Source organism: Pyrus communis, chromosome 6 (genome assembly GCF_041283825.1).
Source record: "Pyrus communis isolate YQ-2024b chromosome 6, ASM4128382v1, whole genome shotgun sequence".
NCBI classification, from domain to species: domain Eukaryota; kingdom Viridiplantae; phylum Streptophyta; class Magnoliopsida; order Rosales; family Rosaceae; genus Pyrus; species Pyrus communis.
In genome coordinates, this window is record NC_142570.1 from 8,077,467 (window position 1) to 8,104,236 (window position 26,770).

A 26,770-nucleotide genomic window follows, 5' to 3' on the forward strand; every position below is an offset into this window, starting at 1 on the left:
TATATAAGCCCTCCACCGCTGATACCCAAACAGTAAATCGTCTGTATTTATCGTCTATTCATACTATAACACGTGAATTTTTGACACATGCAATTGTTGTTGGTTATCAAAAAACCAAATTACAACATCAACCTGGACCAATGCTTAAAATATCTACAAAATTGTCGATAATTCTGTCAAAATATCTAAAAAATCAATGATCGATATGGAAATGAGGTTAAAATGAAAACTTCACCCTATATTAGCGAGGTATAGGAAAACATTGAATATCGACGATATTCATTGATTCACCATATAAAATTCGTCGAAACCCATTGTAGATTTCAAACCTTTGATAAATTTTAAAGAAAATTTTCTGTAATTTCGACCTAATATTCATAAATATTTTCATACATTTACGTATGGATACTTCCACTTAGATCGGTGCTTGGATATTATACGCATGTCGGCATAGCCGATAAGAAACAAATGGGCTTGGATATTATAGGCATGTCGGCATAGCCGATAAGAAACAAATTGGCCTAATAAAAAAAGCCCATATTCCCCGAAAATGCGATAATTTGGTAGTATCTTTGTCTCTCTCCCCTCTCGCGCCCTGTGGCTGTGGGACGTGGGAGTGAGTACCTACACCCGCGTTCGCCTTCGCGTTCGCACCGCAAACGCAATTTCCGTCACTCTCTCACCTTCGCTCATTCATTTCTCCCAACAAAACCACCACACACCACCATTATTTCGATTCCCGAAGGCCCGAGCCTCCATCAATGGCGATGGCATCTTCATCCCCTCCGACCTTCTCCGCCTCCTTCTGCCGCACCCGTACCGAGTCTCCCTCCACCTTCACTCGCATCCCTTCCATTTTCTCCCCCGCTTACCGACCCAAACCTCACTCCCTAACTCGCCGGCTCGCCCTTTCCGCTCGGCTCAACTCGTCCAAATCTTCCGCCGGCGGCGGCTCGGTCTCGCCGGACAACGGCGACCTCCAGTACGAGCTCTTCCACGGCTTCTCTCAGCAGCGTCGCCGGAGAGGATCGCCGGTGTTCGTCACGCTGCCTGTGGATTCCGTGGGGTCACGGGGCGCGGTCCGGAGGCCCAAGGCCATGGTTCAGTCGTTGAAGGCCCTCGCCGCGGCCGGAGTGGAAGGCGTGGTCATGGAGGTGTGGTGGGGCCTGGTGGAGAGGGATCAGCCCATGCTTTACAATTGGGAAGCCTACTTGGAGGTCGTCTCTCTGGCTCGACGCTGCGGGTTGAAGGTTCGGGCCGTCTTGGCGTTTCATCAGTGCGGCACTGGGCCGGAGGACTCTCATTGGTTAGTTTTGTATTTGTTTTCTCAGGTTTCAATTAACTTAATTTAATCGTGTTATTTATTTGACTAATTGGTCTTTAGTTACTGCGTTTTCTTTATTTGTATTGGATATGTATGTTTTTTTAATGGGATTAATTTGCTTGCTGTTTGGAATCTTAAATACAGCAATTAAACAGTATAATTCTGTATTGTATTCTTTGTTTTGGCCAATTGTGTTTTTTGAGGATTGGGTATACTGCAAATCTTGAACTTGAAATATGAAATGAATGGTTTGTCACCCTATAAGGATTCATTGGTTCCAGCAAAATCCGCAGCGGTTTTCTTTTAATCTCTATAGATTGTGTCTCCGCGATAATAAATGATCTAAAGCGGATTCATTGGTTGTAATTGTTTGAAGATTTGAGATAATAAATGATCTAAGGCAGATTCATTGGTTGTAATCGTTTGAAGATTGAGATTTACCAATTAAAGTCTAAAGTCCATAGTATTGTAAACAATTCGCGGGTGATATTCGTTCTAGTCTTTAGATCTTCGGAGATGTCTTGAGTGTCCTCGTAATTGGATCAAATGAATTATTACTTACATGGGCACAGATTGCTTGATGTTCGTGGAACTTTGAGATATAGCTCGAGACTTAAAGGTAGCAATTAAGACCAGTTGGCTGATGTACCATCTCTGGCATTTTGTTGTGCTGTTTCACCGAACTTTATTTGCTTCTTACATATCATTTACAACTTATGAGGTGAGTGATTTTTAAGAGCTTGAGCTGTGCCACTGCCATTAGCCGCGTTTTTCATGAATGTTCTGTTGGCTTGTTTATCACCTACTTGGATGCTGAATCTTGTCCTTTTGTGCACTGAAGGATTCCTCTTCCTCTGTGGGTACTGGAGGAGATTGATAGGGATCCAGATTTAGTATATTCTGACAGATTTGGAAGAAGAAATGTGGAATACCTTTCTCTCGGGTGTGATATGCTTCCTGTTCTGCGGGGACGTTCACCAGTCCAAGCATATGCAGATTTTATGAGGAACTTCAGAGACACTTTTAGACCTTTTCTTGGTCTTGTCATAACAGTAAGATAATACGAAGTGAATGGTTGAGCACATCAAGGCTGTAGTCATATTTGTATAATCCTCAAAAGTTAAATTAAGCGATCTCCTCTTGCAGGGAATTCAAGTTGGGGTGGGTCCTGCTGGTGAATTAAGATACCCTTCCTGCCCTATCCAGAAGTTAACATGGGCTTGGCGATCTCGTGAGCTTGGAGAGTTTCAGTGTTATGACAAGGTAGGAGGGAATGCTAAACTTCATTTACTAGCTAATACTTGGATTTCTGTCTATGCCTGAATGAGGATGCACTAGTGACTGTCGTTGCTATTCATTTGACCTGATAATCGTATTATTTTCCCCTGTATTGATTCAGTTTTCTCTTTAATTTTCTGGCCAGTATATGCTTGCATCTCTCAATGCATGTGCAAGAGAGATTGGGATTCCCGAATGGGGAAATGGGGGCCCTATTGGTGCTGCCAATTTGATGCAGGATCCTGAACTGACAGAGTTCTTCAGAAGTGATGATGGATCCTGGAATACATCATATGGTACATTTTTTCTTGAATGGTACTCGGGAATGCTGCTTCTGCATGGAGAAAGGATATGCAGGGAAGCCGAGACCATTTTCCGGGGTACAGAGGCTAGTACGTCAGTAAAATTAGCTGGGATGCACTGGCATTATCGCACTAAATCTCACCCATCAGAGTTAACAGCTGGCTATTACAATACTTCAACAAGAGATGGATACTTACCAATTGTTCGCATGTTGGCAAAGTACGGCTTTACTTTGTGCTGCTCATGTTTTGAATTGCAAGATGTGGAAGAGAGGAAGATGAACGCAGTCAGCAGCCCGGAAAGCCTTCTCAGACAGCTGCTCTCAGCTGCTAGGGTATGTGATATACCCTTGGAAGGTGAAACTTCTGCAGCCAGATTGGACAACCAATCGCTTCAACAGGTGGTGAGGATGTCAAAGTATTACTCATCTGGTCTAGAAAAACCCTCTTTTTCGTTCAACTTTGTGAGGATGGACAAGAACATGTTCGAATTTCATAACTGGGTCCATTTTACTCGTTTTGTGAGGCAAATGTCTGATGCCAATGCCTTTCGAGCCAAGCTAGAAGTTGATGCAATGCCTGATACACGTCGGTCTCCCACTTCCCTTTCAGATGTTGCGAAATTTGGAATGGCTTCTGCATATTGTTAGGGACCGATTATCTACCACTTTCATCATTCATAACAAATGTTATATTCTTACACCCCCTGTTCCTCGTTTGATGTGAATACGTAGTAATGCGTCAGTTTCCCGTCGATAATTCTGTTAATTATAGTTCTTCTGCAGAGAGTTGATACATTGTGTTGTAAATTTGTAAGCATCATTGCCTTCCTCATATTTTAAGAATGGTTGGCTTATCGTTAGCTCTACTGTAATTCAAACAATAAAAATCTTTTTTCTACTTAAAGCCGATATTTATCGTGAAATTTCAGAGTTTAAGGTGTTAATTTTTGTTGGGGCCAAAATGCTCGAACCTGCCTGGCCTCCGATCGAAACGTAAATTGTAGAAGAAATATACAAGGAAAGAAAAATGAGAACTATTTTTACCCACTCCTACCACCTTCCGTTATCTCGTATGTTCTTCATATGCTTTTCTCAATAAAAACCAATTACTAAAAACGAAATAGCAATCGATGTTGATATCATTTCCTGGTGTGCAAAGTGTTTCGGTTTTCGCCATCAGCTCAAAAGGCAAATGCTTATAGCTTTATATTCATTATTTTTAAGAACATTTTATTCACATGTTATGACTGTCATTTTCAAAAAAATTAGTGATGCACACATCGTGCTTTAACCGATGGTTCAAAGGGTACAAAAAAATTGTTGTAAATATAAAAGGAGTTAGAGAGGAGAATAAATAAACTTTAGAGCTAACTTAATTTTACCCCCTTAAGTTTTGAGGTGATTTTTATAATGGGTCATGCAGTTCTAATTTTTTCATATTGCAATCCGATGTTTTGAAATTGTATCAATTTATACGTTTGCCTTCTTGAACATCTAATCCTGTATTAAATTGAAAAGTTATTTTGTCAATTTGGTGCAAATATGGCCTACAAGTTGACACGAATAAGGATATGATACTCACCATGTCGTCAATTATATGATGGATCCAACAACCACTCCGACCACATGTATAAACTGATACAATTCAATACCTAACAATGCAAATGAGAAAACTAAAACTTTATGACCTATTTTGTAATTACTCCAAACTTCAAAAGGTATAAAAGTTTAGTAAACCCTAAATTTTAAATTCTAGACCTCAACATATATGAAATTGTTTCATTTATTTGTCATAATATCTAATTTTGTGATATTATGTGCCACAACGATTGACAATAATAATAATAATAAAAAAAAACAATGCTAAGATCAATGAATCTCTTCTTTTATACGTAAATTACTCATAGAGCAAGAACAATCAAATCATCATAAGTACCGTCTGCAAGTGCATGTGCGCGATTGATCTAACACTCCTCAAATATGCATCACATATAGATTTGGTGCACATATTAATTGTATGGTGGTTATCAACTCTTGCATTTCAACATGAATACATGTTGATGTAGCTGGTATATTCCACAGCACAAGAGAGATTAGTTATATTCTTCAGGCCCACTCCATCACGAGATATGTTGAGGACAAGTGTTGGTCATTTGAATTCTGATGGAAAAAAGCAGGAGAAGGACTCATGAATCTCTTCTCTTTGTCGCCCTTTATTTATCTAAGACAGCAGAAGCATGCATATTGATAGAGCACTCTTGTCACCCACCTTTGTAGACGTGACTGCATCCAAATTGATTGAATCAACAAAGTCAGCTATGAAAAAAGTTGGCTCTTCTGTTTGAGATTCATCATCAAACATCGAGAATTTGATTCACATATTGTGCTGCCGACAGAGAACAGTGTGGTGATTGGTGCTAGTTTCTGAGGGAAAGAGAGGAGGAATTTTTTTATAGATAAAGGAAACACAAATTATTTGGTGTGTTTCAAGTATTATAATCAAGATGAAAAACATGTTTAATGAAAAGAAAATTTACATGTTATAATTTGAGTAGAATGATAATTAATATTATGTGAGGTCTTTTTAAGAAGGGCGATCTCAAGCCAACAATTTTTCCGCTTTGGGAGGGTTGGGAGAGGGTTGGTGGAAACGGCTTTACTCTTATTTTGCAAATAGACTATTTTCACGACTCGAACCTATGACATTTTGGTCACAAAAAAACTATCTTTCTATTGTGCCAAGGCTCAAACCCATGACCGTCTTTTTAGTACACCAAAGAATGATCGAAAAAGATGGTTCAGTTGAGAGTTGTACGGTCCACTTTAAAATGAGAGATGACGTATTAAAATATCATCATTTGATTGTGATATATAGTAAGCAAAATGAAGTGGATCTCTGCATTTTTAGATCATTCCTTTACTCTCCTAATTGGGACCTTGAGAAAATGCAGTCTGCTTATTACTGTACAATATGAACTATCACAGAAGAAAGAGAAAAGCTAGCATGCAACTGCAAGATATAGGAAGAAATATACATATATATGTGGAGAATTATTGTTACTTGTGATAAAGTTGTAAGCATGCAAGATGAACAATAATTTTATGATGTATGATCTGCAGCAAGTTGAAAAGAGGACAAATTAAGCTAAAGAAGGGCACACATGCATATACTACTAAAGGGGGAGGGAGGAGGGGGGAGGGGGTGGGGGTCAATGCCCATGGATGCACCTATATAGATGCATATGAAAGTGCTTTTTTCAAGAGTGCTTTCAAGCCTCCCATAGTGGAAATCAAGGCGAACTGTTTCAGCTGTTCTTCTGATTGTGCATACTGCATAGTACAAGGGGTCACTCACTCAATCAAATCTTTGAAATTATTGTCCACCTATAGAATGATTGATTGAATGCACCTTTACTGTAAGCTATTGATTCGATGTACATTTACTGTAACCATGGCGTTTTCTCTATTTTCAATGCGAATCCCAAATTAAGGTGCTTGTAATCTAGCCCTTTAAATGCTTTGGCAATAGTTCATAAGTTGGAAACTTCAGTTGATGAGCAAGAAAACAGATGAAAAGCAACGGTTACTAATCTAATAGTAATTGAAAGTTTGAAAACTGGTCAAATTTTTGACACGTTAGAGACTAGCTTACTTAAGATTCTAAGAATATAATTTGAGAATTTTAACAGTTCAAGGAGTGTTCAAACATTACTCGAGGAAAGAAAGAGAAAGCTCGAGAAGCGCTCGAAGGGGGTTTGAACACTAGGAATGAGTGCGAATGACGACCCTGCCAATAACAGCTTCAAATAGTTATTTACTTTAACAAAGTTGTAGTCCATTTTTCAAATATTATAATTGGCATGGCAATAGCAAGTAAGTTTTTGCAACCCAAGTGGCACCTCCCCGTTGCATGGAGCTTGGTAAAAAGGAAAAGAAAATAGAAACAAAGGTTTGAAAAATACCAAAATATAGATCGAGTGACGCAATATATCCTACTAGTAAAAGCAACAAGAGAAAATGTGAAGGTTAAGCCATGCATGCAAGAATCAATTTTGTTTGTGTCGATAAATTATTAAACTTTTTGGATAAGTCCATATATGATTTGGTATCTTAATTAAAACTTTAGGGCATAATTACACAAGAGAAGTTAGTGTGGTTGACTTTGTAATGGTTGGGAAAGAAATGGATCACCACTATGGAGTAAGTTGCAGTTGCACCATGAAAATAGTGATGAATCGATGCATCTCCTTTACCAACAGTATAAAAGCTAGCTAGCACAACCCTCTTCCTCCTCAAATCTTAGCGTGCCATTCTGACATCGCATTCAGCATGGATCGTAGTATCAAAACCTTTGCTGTCATTCTCTTACTCCTTTTCGACATTTCTTCAGGTCCGAGAATATGTTAATATAGTATATAGGCGCTACCGGACTATCAGTTAATTAGGTTTACAATGAGTATTTTATATATATATATATATATATATATATATATATATATGTGTGTGTGTGTGTGTGTGTGTATTTATTTAATTTTTTATTTCCTGCAGGCAGCAGAGTCAAAGGCTTCAAGCATGGTGTAAGTCCTACAAACCCTCCGTCAAGCAGGGTAACTCCCGTTTCTTTTTCTGCACGAAGAAAAGAAATGAAATCCACACACTCCCGTTTCTTTTTCTGCACACTCCGTTTCTCTTTCTGCACTCTCTTCTTTTACTTTTGTCCCGTTATTATTTTTTTATTTATTCAGCCGAAAGACTAAACATAGAGAACGGTGTGTAGGAGAGAATACGTCTCCCCAAGAAAAAATATGTATATATGTACAGATATTCTTTTAAAAACATTTTGGTTAATTTTATAGCTAATTTGTACTCTATATATATGTTTATCTTGAAGGTTTATGTTGAGATGGAGATGAGAGAGCTGGTGGCAGTGAATGCAATGCTGGACTATGAAAAGCCAATACCAAATCCCAGGCATGAAAAGAGGCCAGGTGGTGCTAATTAGCCGAGACCTACCTGATCTCCCTCCATTTTCTTATTGATGCCAAAACAAGCATCCAATCAATAAAATACTGCAGCTATGCAGGCCTATAAGACTATAAAAAGGGGAAGATCACATCATTATATATCCTTAATTGGTAATTGGTATCTGTTTTTACTATATAGAGTACGTTCTCCTTTTTATGCCATAAATAAAGAAGGTGAAATATATTTTTGAAGAAAGGCAACAATGGGGTTATTGGTAGTGATAGAAATGACCGGAGACACTACAGGAATGGAAGAGGGTTGAACTGAGCAAAATGTAGCCATGGTCAATGGATTGTATTATTATTAATAATTAATATTATTCTCGAGATTATTGTATTGACCTATATATAGTCTTCGTATCCTCTTGACGAGTCGTATTGCATATTACAAATCATGTCTTCCATTAATGAAATGACTTTAAGCAATAATATTACACCAATACTCAAATTTTAAGATGTAAACCTACGTGAAAGTGTATTTGCTAAATTCCTATTACTTGATGTAGTTTTAGTTATTCGATGACATACTCTTTTTCATTCATTCAGTAACATGAGTGGCATGCATGTTTACTTATACCTAGAATCACTTTTCTAAAAATCTCCGTTTAAGCTTTATCTAGGCGCTAGGCAGCTGGTCATCACTCCAATTAATTCTTAGGTGTTTGAAAATTAAGAAAAGGCTCCTAGACCAGCCTAGTTGCCTGCCTAGGCGCCCGCCAAGACCTGCCTACGCCGCGACTCTCACTTAGATAGAAAATAGATAACTTGTATTTTGCATTTTATTTTTTCAATAAATTGTAAGAGACTTGTTGAATACTTAGATGAACACTCATTATATGCTTGTTTCACATGTTTTCAATATGTTCTAATACTTTATAATCTACATGTCGTTCTACTTTGCAATTTATGTATCCCAATACAATTATGTGTTTTTTTAAGTATAAGTAGACATTTATTTATGTTGTATAATAAATTTAATTAAAAGTTAAAAAAGGGTCTATGCCCCCGCCTAGTCCCTGCTTAGATGCCTAGGCGCTAGGTCCTTACCCGTCCCTCGGCTAGCGCATTTTTAGAACCTTGCCTAGAATATAGCTATTGAAGTTACTATGTTTTTTGGCTTTTCAAGGAGAGATTTTTCAGTGTGATTGGAACATGGGGTGGTATATCACATGTTATTATACAAATGGTGGGATATGTGTGTTAAAAAGTTAATAACTTAAAAAATAAAATTTCTCACCGCTTGTATTAAAACACGTGATGTACCACCCATGTTATAATCACAATGAAAATTTTCTCCTATTCATGGGTTTACTAACACATACCGAATAAAAAAGTTTGCGGGTCTCGCGTTAGCATCGATCAGTAATACAATACCTGAAGAAAAAGCATGATTTAGTTTGATTAGTATGAAGTAGTTGAAATTAGCATCTTGATATGTTGATGTCCTGATATAATTATAAAGCGCTGAAATGAAAGGTGTTAGCATTAAAGCAAAGAGTAAAACTTAAGCTACAGTGGATGTGGATAATAATTAACCAATTGCAGAAATTGTGTACTAGGATGGCACTGAGAGCCAAGTAATGTGACTAAATTCCTTCTTGGATCGATGAAGCTGTCAAAGTTCACAAGTCAACTCTTGAGAACGTGTTTGTGGGATATAATGATTTGATAACCACAATTGAAATGCGTCACGGATCCCTCTCTATAAGCATGATGAAGTAAAAGGATGACATTTCCAACGCGTTTTTCATGGAATGCCATGCTAGAAATAACCTAAGAGTAAAAACGAATATTAACAAAAAGAAAAATTAGTATCTAGTCCCTAATTATTAATATTCATTGACTGAGATCTTATTAGTTTTTAAATTTTGATCAAAATTCCTAGCATGTATACTAATGAATTTACATGTCAGTTAAATAATTTTTTTAGAATAAAAATTAAAAATTGATTTAGATTTTTAATACTCACACCTTTATTAAACTCCTAATTAATTTTCAATTCAAAACATTTCCAAAATTAAAAAAAAAAATTAAAATAAGTTTGTAGCCATTAATTTTTTGTAAAAAGATTTTCAAGTTTTTAATCTTAAATGTACCCATTCATTTAACTTTTCAGGTTTTTAATCTTAAATGTATTCATTCTTAAATATACCAATTTGGTATATGTAAAATGTACCCTTTTTTTTTTTATATAAAATCCATTCAATTTTTTTTCTAATCCTTTTAAACTTGTATGCGTACAATCTTTTTCGTTGCTTTGAGAATGCATCCATGACAAGTTTAATTGAAGAAATTTACTAATGTTATTAAGCCTAAAATCTTTTTTTTTTCTTTGTGGTTTCGAAGAATGTACCGATGTTTATATACATACATACATACATACATATATATATATATGTACAATATATTAGAAAGTGTAATTTATCTTTTAGTATTTTTAATCCCACAAATTATGGGTTATATTTAAAAGCTCATTAAGATAAACAACTACAAAAAATTTTAATTAAAAAAATAAAATAAGCTACATAGAAATACATTATTACACTAACGTTAAAGACTTTAATATAAAACTGAAAACCAATAAGGTTTTAGTAAAAAAAAAAAAACATTAATAGTTAGGGATTGCATCCAAAATCTCCCTTAACAAAAGTAGAAACATGAGTTTACCAGGTCACCTCTAGAACAAAGAAATAACTTACATGATAAAAGTACATCGTTACTATGGCATCACGTGCTAATGTTATAACGTGATCATGTGTTTTATGCATGAAAAAAAATAAAGGAGAAATTAGGTTCTCATCCTACCTTTTGATATTCCATTGATTAAAATCCTATTCCTTTTCAATTTTTGATTAAGGTCCTTGGGTATTAATAACACCATTAATTATTTCAATAATAAAATTATGACTAAATTTTTTATCATATATTTTTAGTTTTAGTTTGTACCCATTTTTAATTTATAATTCTTTTTTAATTTGTACCAATTTTCTTTTCAGTTTTAATTTGTACCCATGTATTAATTTCTTTTTGTGCCCATATTTTTTAAAGTTTATTTGTACTTGTACACACACACACACACACACACACACATATATATATATATATATATATATATATATATATATATATATATATATATTTTGCTATATGTACCCATTCATGTAAAACTTTTTAATCTTAAAATGTAATCATTATTAAATATACCAATTTGTTATATGTAAAATGTACCATTTTCTTTTATATAAAATATATTCAATTTTTTTAATCCATTTTTAAACTTATATGGGTACATTCTTTTTTCTTTGATTTTAAAATGTATCCATGTCAAGTTTAATCGAAAAAATTACTAATGTTATTAAGCCTAATATCTTTTTTTATTTTATTTTATTTTTTGTGATTTTGAAGAATGTACCCATGTTTTGATACAATAATTTTTTTGGTTAATTTTGATGAATGTACCCATGTTTACATATATACACACACAATAATATATTTATATTTTAATATTTTTAATCCCACAAATTATGGTTTTTTTTATTATTTAAAATCTCATTTATATAAACAACTAAATTTCTAATTTCTAATTTTTAATTTAAAAAATATAGTAACGTACATAGAAATAAATTATTACATTGCTTTTAGGGACCTCGATCAAAAATTAAAAACCAACAAAGTTTCAATCAAAGAATATTCATAACTAAGGACCACATCCAAAGTCTTTCAAAAATAAAACACAGAAGGCAGAAAAGGATTTCTAATTCTTTCTGATCAGTTTCCTGGGATGAGCGCATTGGATTGTTAATTCCAGGAAAGCTTTTTGCGTTTGGGAAGTAGGCCATTGTTATGATGTTACCCGACAACCTGAAGGGAATCTTCATCATTTTAACCATTTAAAAGAATTCCTGCAAGGGCCAGCATAATCAAAATAAAACCCTCGTTAAATTAATTGGAAGTGATTAATCTAAAAGCAACAGGAGCCAGCTTAACTCATTAATTAAACTCTGAATCCTCATTAAAAATGGTTTTGGGAATTTTTTGTGCCACCCATTTAGGACTCATGCTCATAAGATGTGAATAATTAAGTTGAGCAAGGGGCAATAGGTGTCGGTTCTACAGGTTATTGCAAAAAGAGGAAGAAAAAAAAATTAGAGACAGAAGAAGCAAACAAAATGGATAAACCCTAATTTCAAAATTGTACTGAGATGGATGTAACGAACAGTGTGATCAGTTAGAACAAAAGCACCAATACTCCTTATTTGTGCTAAATACTTTTAACACGGAACTCCAATTTATGCTCTATGATCAACAGCAACGTCATCATAAGGTGCAGTTAATCGTCACATCTTTATTATAATATATAATTTGTATACGTGTGCTTTTCTTAGCCAAGTTAATCGTCACATCTTTATTATAATATATAATTTGTATACGTGTGCTTTTTTTAGCCAAAAGACACAAATTAATATCAAATAGTGCTCAAGAAATAAACTAATTGCCAGAATGTACACTAGATATATGTATGGAACGAGACCTAACACCTGAAAGTGACCCACAAATTAAAGCTAGAAGCTTAATGAATAGTTTGATATATCAAAAGGGGAAGTAAATTCCAAAAGATGAAGAAAACCCACAAGCATATGTGTTGTATTTGTCCCACACATTCCATCCTAATGCATTGTGTGTCACATAAAAGGAGAAGCAAAGCATTTCATGTTAAGGAACTTGAGTGGAGTTGACTTTGAGGTGGGGGATAAGGTGCATTGTATGTATCTAAACTCATATCTTTTGTGTTTGGTAAGTAATTTTCAAAATTATATCACAAAAGATAAATTTTCTATGAGGTGCTGGAAACACAAGTCACGTGGTGTCTCATCACGTGTTATAATTAATAATGGTGGATGACATGGTTAATATGTTTATCAAAAACCAAATTCACGTGTTATAGTGTAGGTTGCATAACAACAACACATGATTATGTGTTTCGAGTATACTGAAAAAATTGAGTTCAAATTTTTTCGTACCCATTTTTTTGTTTGTAGCTTCTCTGTGACATATCTACTTGAGTGACAAATTTCCTTCTACTAACTCCAACCAACACTGGTAACTTGACAATATCAAAAATAAAAATTAAACTTACTATTCAAGAAAATATAAATAAACCCTAGCAGCCACCAGCATCCCAACCCCGATGACAGCCACCAGCATCCCCAACCCCGACGACAGCCACCATGCCCCGCCGCCTGTAACAACCAATATCCCACCTATTTTTTTCCCAGGGCTAAGAGATGTCGACACGTGAAGATGTCATATCGAGAGTTCGTTAAGTTCTCGGGCCTCCGACTCCAGCACAAACCATAATACATAATTTGGGATTTGGTTTGCTTGACTTAAGATTTGAAATTTGAGAAGGGAGATCTAGAAGCAGGAATGAAGATCCCATTTGGGTGGTCGTGATTTTTAAGGTCTAAGCACAAGAATTTGAAATTAATCAACCAAACTGAGACTTTAGGAACTTTTGAGATAATTTTATTTCTGGGATTTTGGTTTGGCTTTTGAACTAGTGATGTTGTAGATAGACTTTCTCGGGTCTTGTTCGGGGAGAGACGTGATGTTACAGAGAGAGAGAGAGAGAGAGAGGGGGGGGGGGGGGAAGAGGAGAGGGAGAGGTACACGTGAGCGTATACCACGGAAGTGACATGACGCGGTTCATTTGCAAGGAAGAAGGGGGTGGGACTTGCCGCTTGAGGAAGCTGGGCTGGCTGCGGGTGGTGGTGGACTGTGCGTTTAGGCGACGAATGAGCACCCGTTTGAGAATATGTGGTTGCTTTGGTTGCATCGCTGGTTGGCAGAGGAGGGAGAGTAAACATCAACGATTTCGTTTGATTTAGCGGTAATGGGTTCGATCGATATCTATCTGAATCTTAAATATGGTGCGGCAATTTTGAGAGAGGAAAACGGCCTGTTCGGCGATGTAGATGAGAGGAAGTACGGCGGCGAGGTATGGTGGCTGTCGTCGGGAATGGGAATGCTGGTGGCTGCTAGGGTTTATTTATATTTTTTTAATATTTAATTTATTTTTTATTTTTGGTATTGTCAAGTTAACAGTTGTAGTTGAAGTTAGTAAAAGGAAATGTGTGCATGTGGTTCAATATCATATATAGTGAATATAGTGTTGAATTTCTATCCATGCATTATGGATTGGAAACTTTTCTTTCCCTAAATTATGTGTCACTCAAGTAAATAGGCCACATAGAGGCCACATGCAAAAATAGGTGCAGAAGATTTGAACTCGAAAAAAATATTATTCAAGAAGCTTTTGTGTAAGAGTCATTATGACTCTACCTCTCTTTTGGTTCCATTTCCTCCCACTTACAATTATAAAAAGCAAGACTTCTGCACTTCTCCTCCAAGCACTGAACTAGGGAAAGAAAATACAAACCCTAAGATGCTTCCTCAACTCAAGATTTGTATTGTACTCCTCTTGCTCTTCAACTTTTCGGTTTCGGGTAAGATTTGCAAATATCATTCATTAGCTTCAAGTTTTCTGAAGCTGAGTTAGAATATAAATCAAACCCTTTTGTTTTAATTAATCTGTAGGCACAGCTGACAGCTTCAAGGATGGAATGGAGCTCACTTACTCAAGTGGTCCTGAGCTTGAGGTAATTAAAACTATATAATCGATATTTGATCATACAAACAAACCGTATGATTTAGGGATTTAGTTTGATCTTGTTCTTAATCATGTTTATAAGGTGGTTAATCCGCAGATGATAAAAGCTGGGAGAAAGCTGCTCATTTCACTCGATGCAATGTTAGATTACCATGAGCCAGGGCCAAATCCAGGCCACGAACCACATAAAGGAGGGAGTGCTGGTGGTAGAGGTGGGAATCCCTGAATAACAAGATGATCGCCTCCTTTTATTAGAAGCCGTATGATCTCTTGTGAAAACCCTAGAGTGAGTGAGTGTGTGAGAGAGAGAGAGAGAGAGAGAGAGAGAGAGAGAGAGAGAGAGTGATGATGCACGTGTTTCTTATGAGCTATAGTGATATGGAGTGAGATTGTTTTATGTATTTGGGTGTGGAACTGTGAATTAACGTGATGAATGTATAAATTATTGGAATAAAATGTTAGAAACTCAGTAATATATATATGCTTGCAAGTACTGAAAGGGATTATCAAACATGCCCTTATTGTGTGGGAAAAAAGGAAAAAAAAAGGTACAAAACTTCATTAAAACTATTGTTTTGCTCTCTGGAATTCTTCCATTGATAGAAAGTACTGCTGTCATGATTTTTGGCTCCTTTTCAACCTGTCCTTGCATCAGAATTTCTTTCTTTTGAGAAGCCAAGTATAATTCTTTCTTTAAACTTTGTTTGCCATGTGCTGCGGCTTCTTTGTTCAGCTTTCCTGGGTTTGCATATGCAGTCAAAAAATGAAAAAGAAAATGTAAATTTCGTTACTTCTTCACAGTGTATAACTGTATATGGTATTATGGTTGATGTGTATATAAGCGGTATTTTCTATTGTACCGAAGAGTATCAGTTCAGCCTTTTTAAATGTTAAATATTTGGTTAAAAACACAAAACCCAATCTAACGGTTAAAAAGTTCTAAATAACTATACTCCAAATCACCATAAAATTTTTGTACATATATAAGCTTGTCAACCAACCATATATTTCAATTGAATTTTAATCTAATTAACCCTTCTTTTCTTGCATTGTGTCCAGTACTCAAATTAGTAGTAAACTGCACACTCTTCATGATAAGCTGTTGAGCCCTATGATTTTGCCTCCAACTACTCCAAATGGAAGACGACGTCTAACCCAATCTGGTGATGATTTGATAGTTGACATTTTCTGCATAGGTTTGAATTGAGAATTGCAAATCTTGACAGAAGAGGTTCAAGAACTTGGTTTGAAATAGGAGAGAAGACAAAGATGTGAGAGGTTACTTTCTGTGATTTAACATTCCATTAGTAGTACGGAAAAGAAATCCTAGTCTCCCTCTGATACTTGTATTCCGCCGAGTCCAGCGGAATTAATTCTAGTTTGTTTCCTTTCCAAGCCATCCAACCAACCAAATTGGATGGAAAGGGAAGCAAATTGATACTCCAAACCCTCATTACTCCCCAAACAAACGCGGCCTCAGAAAATAGTAAAGACGCATAACTAAAAAAGACTACAACTTACAAAAATTTATTGTGTTACAAAAATTGTATTTATAAACAAATTAAATATAAAACAAAGAGGATTTTAACTCTATAATTTGTAGAAGATTAATTAGGAAAGCCATCCTAATTCTTTTAGAAAAAAAACATAAGATGCTTCCTCAAGTCAAGATTTTCATTCTCCTCTTGCTCTTTAACTTTTCGGTTTCGGGTAAGTAAGAATTTTAAGGTTGCAAGTCTCATTAATTGGTTACAAGTTTTCTGAATCTGATTTAGAAATAAATCGAACCATCTTCTTTTTTATTAATTTGTAGGCAGAGCTGACAGCTTCAAGGACGAAATAGAACTCACCTTCTCAAGTGTTTATGAGGTGCGAAATTAAAACAAAGGTTAATTACATTTTACATCGTCAAGGTTTGAGATGATTTCAAAATAGGTCATGCGGTTTTAATTTTTTCATATTGCCCCTAAGGTTTGAAAATTGTATCAATTTACATCTTTTGAATATTTAAACATCTAATTATCCATTAAATTGATGATTTTTTTAGTCATTTAGTGCAAATGTGGATTACATGTTGACCGAATTACGGGTTTCATGCTCACAAGGTCACCATTTAATAAGATTCAAATAATTCAGTAGACAAAAGATGTAAAATATACAATTTCAGAACCTGAAGGTCAATGTGAAAATATTGAGACCTTGTGGCGTATTTTGAAAATTATTCCAAACATGGAGGGTGTGAAATGTAGTTAGCCCTCAAAACTATATACAAGCAAACTGTACACACCCCTACAAGTGTGCTTGAGAGAGGTTAAAATACTTCACTTATTTTTTAATTTAATTTTTAAATAAGACATGTTATGTTTACATGGTTGTGAGGTTGGCTTAGAAAACATCAGATTCATGCTGCATGTAATTACTAAGTTGCCCATAATTTTTTAACTTTTGTTTTTGATTATGGTGAGAGGGTTAGAATTTTAATTTCATGAACTTTTGGTCGATAATAGGTGTTCATCTCTCACCCTCCATGCAGACAAAACTATGTGATTTGGTGATTTAGTTTGATTAATTAATTAAACATGTTCTTAATCATGTTTAGGTGGTTAATCAGATGCTGAAAGGTGGGAGAAAGCTTCTCGTTTCACTTGATGCAATGTTGGATTACACGGAGCTAGGGCCAGATCCAGGTCATGAACCACATCCACCTCCTCCTTCTCCTCCTTTTGCAGCCTAATTAGGGTTATGAGCTCTTGTAAAAACCCTAGGCCCTATAGAGAGAGTGATGATGTTCTGACGAGTGAAATAGATTTATGTTTTTCGGTGTAAAACTGTAAAACCCATGATCAAAACGTCTCTTTGGAATAAAATGTTAGAAACTTAATATGCTTGCAAGTACTGTATATAAAATACACCTGCTATTTGAATGACAGGTCAACGAATATTTGAATCCAATTTGCATAAAATCAAATAAATTGGACCACATACGCATGCATAAGCATGGGCAGATCTGTTAAGGGATCCGAGAACAACCGGAAGCCGGAATAATATATAGTAGATGTGAGGACTTCCGATGACTACTCAAATTTGGACATGTTGTTGGATACTCTTAATTATGTAGCATAAGAGTCAGATTTTGCATAAAAATCAAATTAATAATGGTTTCATTTTCCATGTTCTCTCAACCAAAAAGTGCAAGGAAATCCATTCGAATTCTGTTGTCTTTCATCTCCCTACTACAAGTAGTTCTAATTTGTGAGTTTTGAGAGGGCATAAATGCAAATAGTACATGTATAATAAGAGCATCATCACACCATGTATTTCACTTGACTTTTAATCTAATTAACCCTTCTTTTTATTGCATTGTTTCAAGTATTTAAAGTAGTAAAGTGCACATCTTCATGATAAGCTATACTGAGCTCTATGATTTTGCCTCCAAGTAGTACCAAATTAAACAGACAACTCTCATTTCTAACATGCATTCCATGCTATGAATGACAAGTGCAAGACGACTAGCAAATAGAAAAATGATTTTTGCACATATTTTTTACTTTTTACGCACCTATTTTTTATTTTGACTCATAATTTTCTTTCGATTTCTTTGACTCAGTAGCTAAGAAAAGAAAAATTGTGTGCATGATATGAAAAAATGTGTTCATGTATCGTATCATTGACTAAGATGTGCGCATGTATCGTATTACAAATCCTTATACTCATAATTAACAAAAAATTCAACAAATACGCAACTAATTATAAATATAAAATTATTATTGACACTTAAATAAAAAAATTATCCAAAATACTAAAAGCGCAATTTCACATTTTTATACAAGAGTGTGGATTGAATTTTTTTTCCCTTGCACTTGTTTGTGGTTGACAAACAAAAGAAAATGAGTTTACACCAGTAATGCAAGGACACGTGTCTACTACAACGGTAACAATCATTGAACCGGCTTGCCTCCAATAAGAAACAGACAACGGCAAGTCAAAGTCAAATCCCAAATTACCATTTCACCCCGCGGTAAAACAAAACTGAAAGTCTGAAACCAACAGACCAACCACCTCCTTCACGCTTTTGCCAGCACAGTCTGGAGAGACGTCTCATCTACTTCTCTGCAAATATCCAGTCCCCCCCCCCTTCTCTCCCTATCTCTCTCCCTATCTCTCTCCTCACTTTCTCTCTCTAAACCCCTAATCACATCACTCCCAGATTAATTAATCAATCACCCACTCTCTCAGTTTGTTGGGCGCGGTGGCGAGTTCTAATCCGTGATTAACTTAATTACCTCCCACTTAATCAAATCCCAATTCTCTCTGCATTTTTCACAATCGCTTCTTCTTCTTCTTCAGCGAGGATGCCGGGTTTAGTCTCCGTCAAAACCCCGCCCGACTCCGCCCCGATCCGAATCACGGTCCCGGATCCCCAGCCCCACAGATCCGAACCCGCCCCGGTTTCCAAACCCCCTTCTCCCCACACTAAAAAACCGCCGTCTCCGTCCCCTTCCCGATCCAAACCCTCGCCCGCCCGATCTAAAAAAACTCAACCCGCTTCCCCGGACCCAATTCTCGCCGATGCCTCCCTCGACAACCCGGATCTCGGCCCGTTTTTGCTCAAGCTGGCTCGCGATACCATCGCCTCGGGGGAAGGCCCGAACAAGGCGTTGGAGTATGCCGTCCGGGCGTCCAAGTCGTTCGAGCGGTGCGCGGTGGATGGCGAGCCGAGCCTGGACCTGGCGATGAGCTTGCACGTGCTGGCGGCGATTTACTGTAGCTTGGGTCGGTTCGAAGAGGCGGTTCCGGTTCTGGACCGGGCGATTCGGGTGCCAGAGATCGGAAGAGGTGCTGATCACGCGCTCGCTGCGTTCTCTGGGCACATGCAGCTCGGGGACACGTATTCAATGCTGGGTCAGGTGGACCGGTCCATTGAATGCTATGAGGAGGGATTGAAGATCCAGATCGAGGCCTTGGGTGACACTGATCCCAGAGTTGGCGAGACTTGCAGGTCTGATTTCTTTGCTCTTTTAAATTACATTGGGATCAGTTTAATTGTGTGACTGTGTGCAGCTATTGATAAGGTGGGAATGTTTTTTATTTGAATTTTGAATAAAACCGCTATCGTTTCGCCTAACAAAAATGTTGAATCAGCATCCTTTTTTATATTTCTTGTAGAAGTAATATTAATGCTTGTTTGTTTGTGATTCTATATTAGCATAGCCAAATTTGGAGAATTTATTAGTGTTTTATGCGAGTAATTTATGCAGCCAGCTGAAAGTTTGGGTCTTTAATTGCAAACACAATCAAATTTGATCAGAGGTGAAGGAAATAAAGATGAATAGGCTTTACTTAAATTGGGTTGTGTTCGAGCAATTTTATCGATCGGTTGACTGTAACTTGAGGTTAGGATGTTGTTAAGTTCGTTGCACGATTGACATTGGTGTTTAGGTTTGTCAAACTCATTTTCCAAATTGATAAATTTTGCATAAATTTGCATGTAATGTGGGGTGTTGGTGCAAGTATGAGCTGAATTTGGCGGGACAGAACATGCCTTCCTTTTCCTAAAAGCTTTAGGTTGAAACATGTGGGATACTTGGCATGACGGTTGACTTACATGGTATTGGTTGTTCTAGCTATCTACCCTGGTTGACATGGAAAATGCTTAACTCGCTTTATGTGAAATCAGATACCATTTAAAGAATGCAATGGTATCAACCTCGTATTTATTACATACAGTTGTGTGTTCTGTCTGCTTCCGGGGATGCAGGACGTGTCTTATATCTTTTTCTTTTTTGATAATGGGCTAATTTTAATTATAGTTTGAAAGAAAGTTAGAGTTACCTTATTTAAGTGAACTGGTGTTGGATATGCAGATATTTAGCTGAGGCACATGTCCAAGCAATGCAGTTTGATAGAGCAGAAGAATTGTGCAAGAAAACTCTTGAAATTCACAGTGCTCATAGTGAACCAGCATCTCTTGAAGAGTCAGCTGACCGCCGGCTGATGGCTCTCATATGCGAGGCAAAGGGAGATTATGAATCAGCACTTGAGCACCTTGTCCTCGCCAGCATGGCAATGATTGCAAACGGGCTAGACAATGAGGTTGCGGCTATTGATGTCAGCATAGGCAACATTTATATGTCTCTTTGTCGTTTTGATGAGGCCGTCTTCTCCTATCAGAAAGCACTCACCGTTTTAAAGGCATCAAAGGGCGACAACCACCCTTCTGTTGCCTCTGTCTTTGTACGCCTTGCTGACCTATATCATAGGACTGGAAAGCTCCGGGAGTCCAAATCATACTGTGAGAATGCCCTTAGGATATATGTGAAACCAGTGCCTGGAACAACGGCAGAAGAGGTTTCTGGCGGGTTGACTGAAATTTCAGCCATTTATGAGTCAATGGATGAGCCCGGGGAGGCACTTAAGTTATTGCAGAAGGCAATGAAGTTGTTAGAGGATAAACCAGGACAGCAAAGCACAATTGCTGGAATAGAAGCGCGGATGGGAGTGATGTTTTGCATGCTTGGGAGATATGAAGAAGCAAGGAGCTCTTTTGAAAGTGCTGTAACAAAACTTAGAGCTAGTGGAGAGAAGAAGTCTCCCTTCTTTGGGGTTGTGTTGAATCAGATGGGTTTGGCTTGTGTTCAATTGTTCAAGATTGATGAGGCTGCTGAGTTGTTTGAAGAAGCGAGGCGGATATTAGAACAAGAGTGTGGTCCTTGTCATCAGGATACTCTTGGAGTATATAGCAATCTCGCAGCAACCTATGATGCTATGGGGAGGTAATATATTGAGTCTCTTCTTACATTTTTTTCTCAATATAGTACCATGTTTCTCATTTGCTTCAACTTTTTATCCAAAAAATCATTGTTTTCTATATGGCTTGGCCCTTTGCGGCCCATCTCTTAATAATTCGACCCTTGTAGCCAGCAAACTTGAATGTCCTCTAAAATTGGAAATAGTTGCAGAGGCTCCCTACATGTCCTGCAAGGACATATTCCATAGTCCAGACTCTAGTTCTATCTTGTTGACTCACCTTGAACGAGCTTTTTATTTCTTTAACTGTCCGGCGTCCGCAGTCATTGCCTGTTTTCCAGGTTTACATCATTTGCATGAGTCTGGCAACATTATTTTATTCCTCTTTTGCTTTTATATATTAATCAAAGTTCACTATGTGTGTTTACGGAGAATGCTTTACTGATAATTGTAGCCGGTTCTGGTACACCGTCTAGTACTTGAAGCAAGAACTTGATTATTATGACTCAAATATCAAGTTTTCAACGAATTGTATTCTGGATTATATTTCAGAGTTGAAGATGCAATTGAAATTCTGGAGTATGTCCTTAAATTGCGAGAAGAAAAGCTTGGAATTGCAAATCCGGATTTTGAAGATGAGAAGAGAAGGCTATCCGAGCTTCTGAAAGAAGCCGGTAGGACCCGAGACAGAAAAGCAAAGTCACTGGAAAACCTCATCGACCCAAACTCGACCACGAAGAAGACAAAGAAAGAGGGGACAAAGAGGTGGGGTGGCTTGAGTTTCAAACTATGAAAGAAAAAACATCGAAAGATTTATCCACAAAGAAGAAAAAGATGTCCACTTTCACTGCATTTCTTTCTGCTCTGCTGCACTTGCACATTCTGTAACATAGAAAAGCATGTATAGGTTTGATGTTCTAATTTGGCGAGGTTTTCTGTTTCTCGAGTTTTCAAATTTCTTCTTCTTATTATTATTTTTTCCCTTGATAATGTTTTATTGATTTGCTGCATTGTGAGCTTGAAGCTGGTTACTGAAAAGAAAAATATGCATTTGAGTGAATAAAATTCACATGTATGTTTTGCCCCCTTCTCTGTCTTTGATTTCCTTGCATTTTTCTACCATCTCACTACTATCTGCGAATTTTTGTACCCTAAAAGAGACCTGTCGATTGATTCACTGTCAATACTTTATACAACAAGATCCAATTACAAAGAAGCACAAAACAAAAGTGCACCACGCTGCCCAAACAAAAAGTTAAGGCCCAAAGCTCAAAACAAACAAACAGAAAAACCGAGAAAACGGCTACCAACGCTGCCGCAACATTACCCCACGACCAGCACGAAACACCACCACCAAACAGCGCCGTAGAGATGGAAAGAGAGAAGACCCCGCATCCAGCAGAGAGCATCTCGCCGATCGCAGCCACCAAGTAAGAGAAACCAAAGAAGCTAGTGGGAGTACCACAAGCAACACTGCCAATAAAAGCAGACAAGAGAAAGGTGGTTAGGCATATGAATGATTAACTACCAACTTGAATAATTAAAGTATAAAATGATAAATCCTAATTAGCTTTTCGTGTGCAAAACTTTAACACACATTCTTGCTCTCTTCCCTACTAATTTGTAATACCTTAATTGAGGGAGGACATCACTTAATTATTGTTGTTGCCCATGATTTTGCCAGGAAACTCCAACTCATATTGTCTCTCAATTTGCTTAAGAATCTGGTCTCTATTATTTTTAATGAACCATATTCTCTCTTTATAATTGACAAGAAATAAAATACGCTTGCAATATTAGTTTTCTAGGAAATGGCCGACCCATCCAATGGCAATGGTGGATAGACCTCGAAAAATCTCCCTATCCGATCCGATTTTGCCCACCCATCAGTTGTTTAAGGCAAGTTGGCCCAGGGCTGCAAGCTTTTTCGGCTTTTCACCTTCATTTCAAGCCCATTTTACACAAATTTACCCGCTTCAGTTAAATTTCTTCATTTCAACTTCCTTCTTCAATTCCTTCGGTGTCACCGTTACTAAAACCCACCCACCTACAAGAAAACTTAAGCAAAAGTACCACACCAAGCTTTTTATACCTCGTTCACCCAAAGAAAATTTCCTAAGCAGTCTCTATGTGAAGCACAGTTCTTTGAGGAACTAAGGGTTGGTATGGGAGCGTAATAGGTTCATGGCACACCAACTAAAGCAAAGATTTTGCTTTAATGTGACAAAAGGAGAACAGTTAAAAGACACATTAAGGAATGCAAGGTTCTCATTAATTAGTAAAACAGATTTGGTACACAAATTTGGTGATAACCTTGACGAGCCTAGCATTACTGAATAAGAATTAGCTATCAATACTTTGAAAGATGAGCCTAGAGCATTTGGTAAACAGATTCGGTGAAGTTTGACATACGAGCTTAGAATTATTGCGCAAGTATTATATAAATCAACATAGTTACTGGAAATAGGTGAGATATGTAAAGAGAAATATGCATTCCTAATTAAAAAATTAAAAAGATAATGAGCTAGGAACAAAAAAATAGTGATTAGGAGATCAGAAGGTACGTAGTTCTCTCATGCACTACATATATAAGGCAGTGGAAGCATCCACATATATAGAAGAATGGTATATATAAATCTGGGGTATTGAAATTTGCCAATTTCTTTCTCCCTTTTTATAGGTTTTGTAATAATTTTCAGCCCTACATTGTGTGTTCTTGTAGTCGTATCAAATCCCTAACCTTGTTCACGCATGTCATGTTAGAAGAATCCAGGGATGTTATGCAGTTATAGTCCTTATCAGAATTCGATTCATCAGACAGATAGATATGTAAATCATTAATTCCCTAGAGGAAAGGAACAGGTTCACTCCCCAACTAGGCTTGCCTAATATGCAACCCCAGAAATATCTACCTCTCCATTGATTTGAACACTGCCTGTTTCTTGATAGAGACCCGATTCTCCTGCCACTAGTTGGTGTCTCAATGGTGTTGTGGCTGAATTAACCATTGGTCTCCATCATGAGCAGGTTTATTTTGGATGTGTATTGCCATAATGCAAATTAAACGTCTCTATCAGAGCTAAAAGATTGAGAAAAACTTAGGGAGGAGATTCCCATGCTACGTGACAGTGCTTTAAGTCGGTAAGGCTAGGAAGGCTGATTTCACTGATCATTCCTTCTGCTACGTGACAAAGTGAGTGATATGGTTATGTTTATATTAGATATTAAATCTTTTTGTTGCAAAATAAAAGACAACTAGTGATAAACTACAGTTATCCACTCCGAAATAGGTTATTGTTCTCAATGTAAATTCTAATGGCTTGTTTGAAAATATTTCTCTAAAAAACACATACTCTTGTAAGCGTTATAATAATAATAATCATCTTCATCATCGAAGTTCTTCTTAAAAAGCACTTTGTCAAACATCACTTTTAATTATTTAAAATTTCTCTGACCTATTCTAATTTATAATCTTTAACTATCAATAGTATATAACAACAAAGCTAAGCTAGTAGCAAAAGATGAACAAATGATCTTGTTTCTTCAAATTGTCTAGTTGTTAGGGACTTTAGGACTTTAAATAACTAGTGAGTCATATCCATCACATTTCTTTTCCATCAGTTTTGGCTGCCAAAGTACGCAGTCCCAGCTTAAGCCAGTGGTTTTTGGGTTTAACAAGTAATTTCTGGTTTTCAACTAGTTAACCAAAGTATGTAGTCCCAGCTTAGGCCAATGGTTTTTAGGTTTAACAATTAATTTCTGGTTTTCAACCACTTAACTTAGTAGTTGGATCAGGAAACCCCTTTTTGAATTTCAGCACACCTTCTGTCTATATGTCGGCACCTTGAGATATCTTTGGACCTTGCTCTTTCTCGTTTTCTTTAGAAAATTGGTATTAGCATTCCAAAAATTTTGTTTTACACTTCAAATTTTTCATATTAGAAAATAAAAATACATTTATAAAGAATGTAAAATAAGATTTTTGAAATGCTAATAACAATTTTCTAAAGAAAACGAGAAAGAACAGGGTCTAAAGATATCTCAAGGTGCCGACACATAGACAGAATGTGTGCCGAAAGTCAAAAAGGGATTTCATGAACCGAAAATCTACTTCCATATAATATCAAAACATGCATTAATCGACACTAAAATATTAGCATGATAAGGGAGAGCAGAACTACATATTAGTGCATTTTCCATGTTTTTACACTTGGGCATCTCTTTTTGAATGATTTGAGATGAAGAGAATCGTATAAATGTTGAGAAATATTCATGCAAATCGGTGCTAAACATAGGCCACTGGGCTCGTCTTTTAAAAATTAAGCAAACCAATCGTTAATTTTCAGAAAAAAACAAATAAAATGCATTAATTGATAAAAAAAAAAAAAGTAACACAATCCATTTATTTTGATTAATAATTAAGTGTAATGGTAGGGATTCAATTTTTTAGACTATATTTCGGAGAAAATTTTCAATGTAACAATAACAAGACTCAGAACACTAAGTATCATAATACGATTGGTTGAATTTTTTTTTTTTAAGTTTCTAACCAATTTTGTTTTACAATTGGTGTACTGAGCCGTGTTTTCGACACACTGAAAAATCTCTTCTGATTTTATAAACCATATCACATGGTTATTGATAATTAAATAATTACTTAAGTTTTGATTAACGTACTTATTTTCTATTAATAACACATCATATAATTTACAAATTTAGTCTAAAAAGTTAATAACTCCCGTAATATTATTACTCAATAGTTTCAAACTTCAGATAGAACACTGTTTTGGGACGGCTTTAAAAGTAAGTGGACAATGTGACCTAATTAGTCTACTTGCTCACTTTAACTGAAATATTGATGCCTCTGTATCCCATATTAGTTCATTTTGGCATGATTGTCCGTTCCATAATACAAACCTAAACAGGGTTTAAAAGAGAACTGGTACAACTATTTAATTAATCAGATTTATTTACCACAGTTATCATGGTAATAGAGAATGGAAGCTTACACACATTTGAGAAGAGATAGAAAAAAGAAGTAAAATATACAACCTCGTTAATTTGAGAAGAGAAAGAAAAAAGAAGTAAATATACAACCTCGTTATGTGCAAATTAGTTTCCTAATAGAGATTTCACCTATCTCAACATATTTGTAATGGTGGGAGAAAGAAGTACATCTCCCATCATATATACATGTTTTTATCCTAATCAATACAATGCGATCTATCGCAACGTGTTTATACGCGCAAGTTTCACATATAACTCAATTTTTATCAGAGAGGTATGGTCAACAACGATGACATAATTGGATGTATATACATATATGATAGAAATCCTTTTACGTCCATTTTTCTTTGTTCTTTTGCTCTCTTTCTTTGTCTAGATTGTGATTAAAGTCCGGCTGCTTCAGCCTTCAGTATTGC

General features: G+C 36.4%; 2 protein-coding genes and 2 long non-coding RNA genes across 4 annotated transcripts; 3 read left to right on the forward strand and 1 right to left on the reverse strand.

Moving 5' to 3' along the window:
- The first annotated feature begins 537 nt into the window (after positions 1-537).
- LOC137710829 (beta-amylase 1, chloroplastic) lies at positions 538-3,829 on the forward strand. The gene is made up of 4 exons (XM_068449966.2): positions 538-1,306; positions 2,166-2,376; positions 2,471-2,587; positions 2,748-3,829. The coding sequence occupies exons 1-4, from the start codon at positions 762-764 to the stop codon at positions 3,552-3,554; spliced, it is 1,680 nt and encodes a 559-aa protein (XP_068306067.2). The 5' UTR covers positions 538-761; the 3' UTR covers positions 3,555-3,829.
- A 10,459-nt stretch (positions 3,830-14,288) lies between these two features.
- Positions 14,289-15,075, forward strand: LOC148696215 (uncharacterized). The gene is made up of 3 exons (XR_015963531.1): positions 14,289-14,436; positions 14,528-14,589; positions 14,698-15,075. It is a non-coding gene; the product is annotated as an uncharacterized LOC148696215 (long non-coding RNA).
- A 3,591-nt stretch (positions 15,076-18,666) lies between these two features.
- LOC137710991 (protein KINESIN LIGHT CHAIN-RELATED 1) lies at positions 18,667-22,433 on the forward strand. Its single transcript, XM_068450180.2, has 3 exons — positions 18,667-19,599; positions 20,465-21,373; positions 21,900-22,433. Exons 1-3 carry the CDS (start codon positions 18,953-18,955, stop codon positions 22,138-22,140), a joined length of 1,797 nt encoding a protein of 598 aa, XP_068306281.2. The 5' UTR covers positions 18,667-18,952; the 3' UTR covers positions 22,141-22,433.
- Positions 18,930-23,904, reverse strand: LOC148696216 (uncharacterized). The gene is made up of 2 exons (XR_015963532.1): positions 22,978-23,904; positions 18,930-22,820 (listed from the first exon to the last, which is right to left on the reverse strand). It is a non-coding gene; the product is annotated as an uncharacterized LOC148696216 (long non-coding RNA).
- Between the last annotated feature and the right edge of the window lie 2,866 nt (positions 23,905-26,770).

Bases quoted from the DNA above. Each gene is read 5' to 3' on its own strand.
- LOC137710829 (XM_068449966.2), top strand. From the start codon at position 762: ATGGCGATGGCATCTTCATCCCCTCCGACCTTCTCCGCCTCCTTCTGC. The intron at 1,307-2,165 runs GTTAGTTTTGTA...TGTGCACTGAAG, and splicing joins GGGCCGGAGGACTCTCATTG to GATTCCTCTTCCTCTGTGGG. The intron at 2,377-2,470 runs GTAAGATAATAC...CTCCTCTTGCAG, and splicing joins TTCTTGGTCTTGTCATAACA to GGAATTCAAGTTGGGGTGGG.
- LOC137710991 (XM_068450180.2), top strand. From the start codon at position 18,953: ATGCCGGGTTTAGTCTCCGTCAAAACCCCGCCCGACTCCGCCCCGATC. The intron at 19,600-20,464 runs GTCTGATTTCTT...TTGGATATGCAG, and splicing joins AGAGTTGGCGAGACTTGCAG to ATATTTAGCTGAGGCACATG. The intron at 21,374-21,899 runs GTAATATATTGA...ATTATATTTCAG, and splicing joins ACCTATGATGCTATGGGGAG to AGTTGAAGATGCAATTGAAA.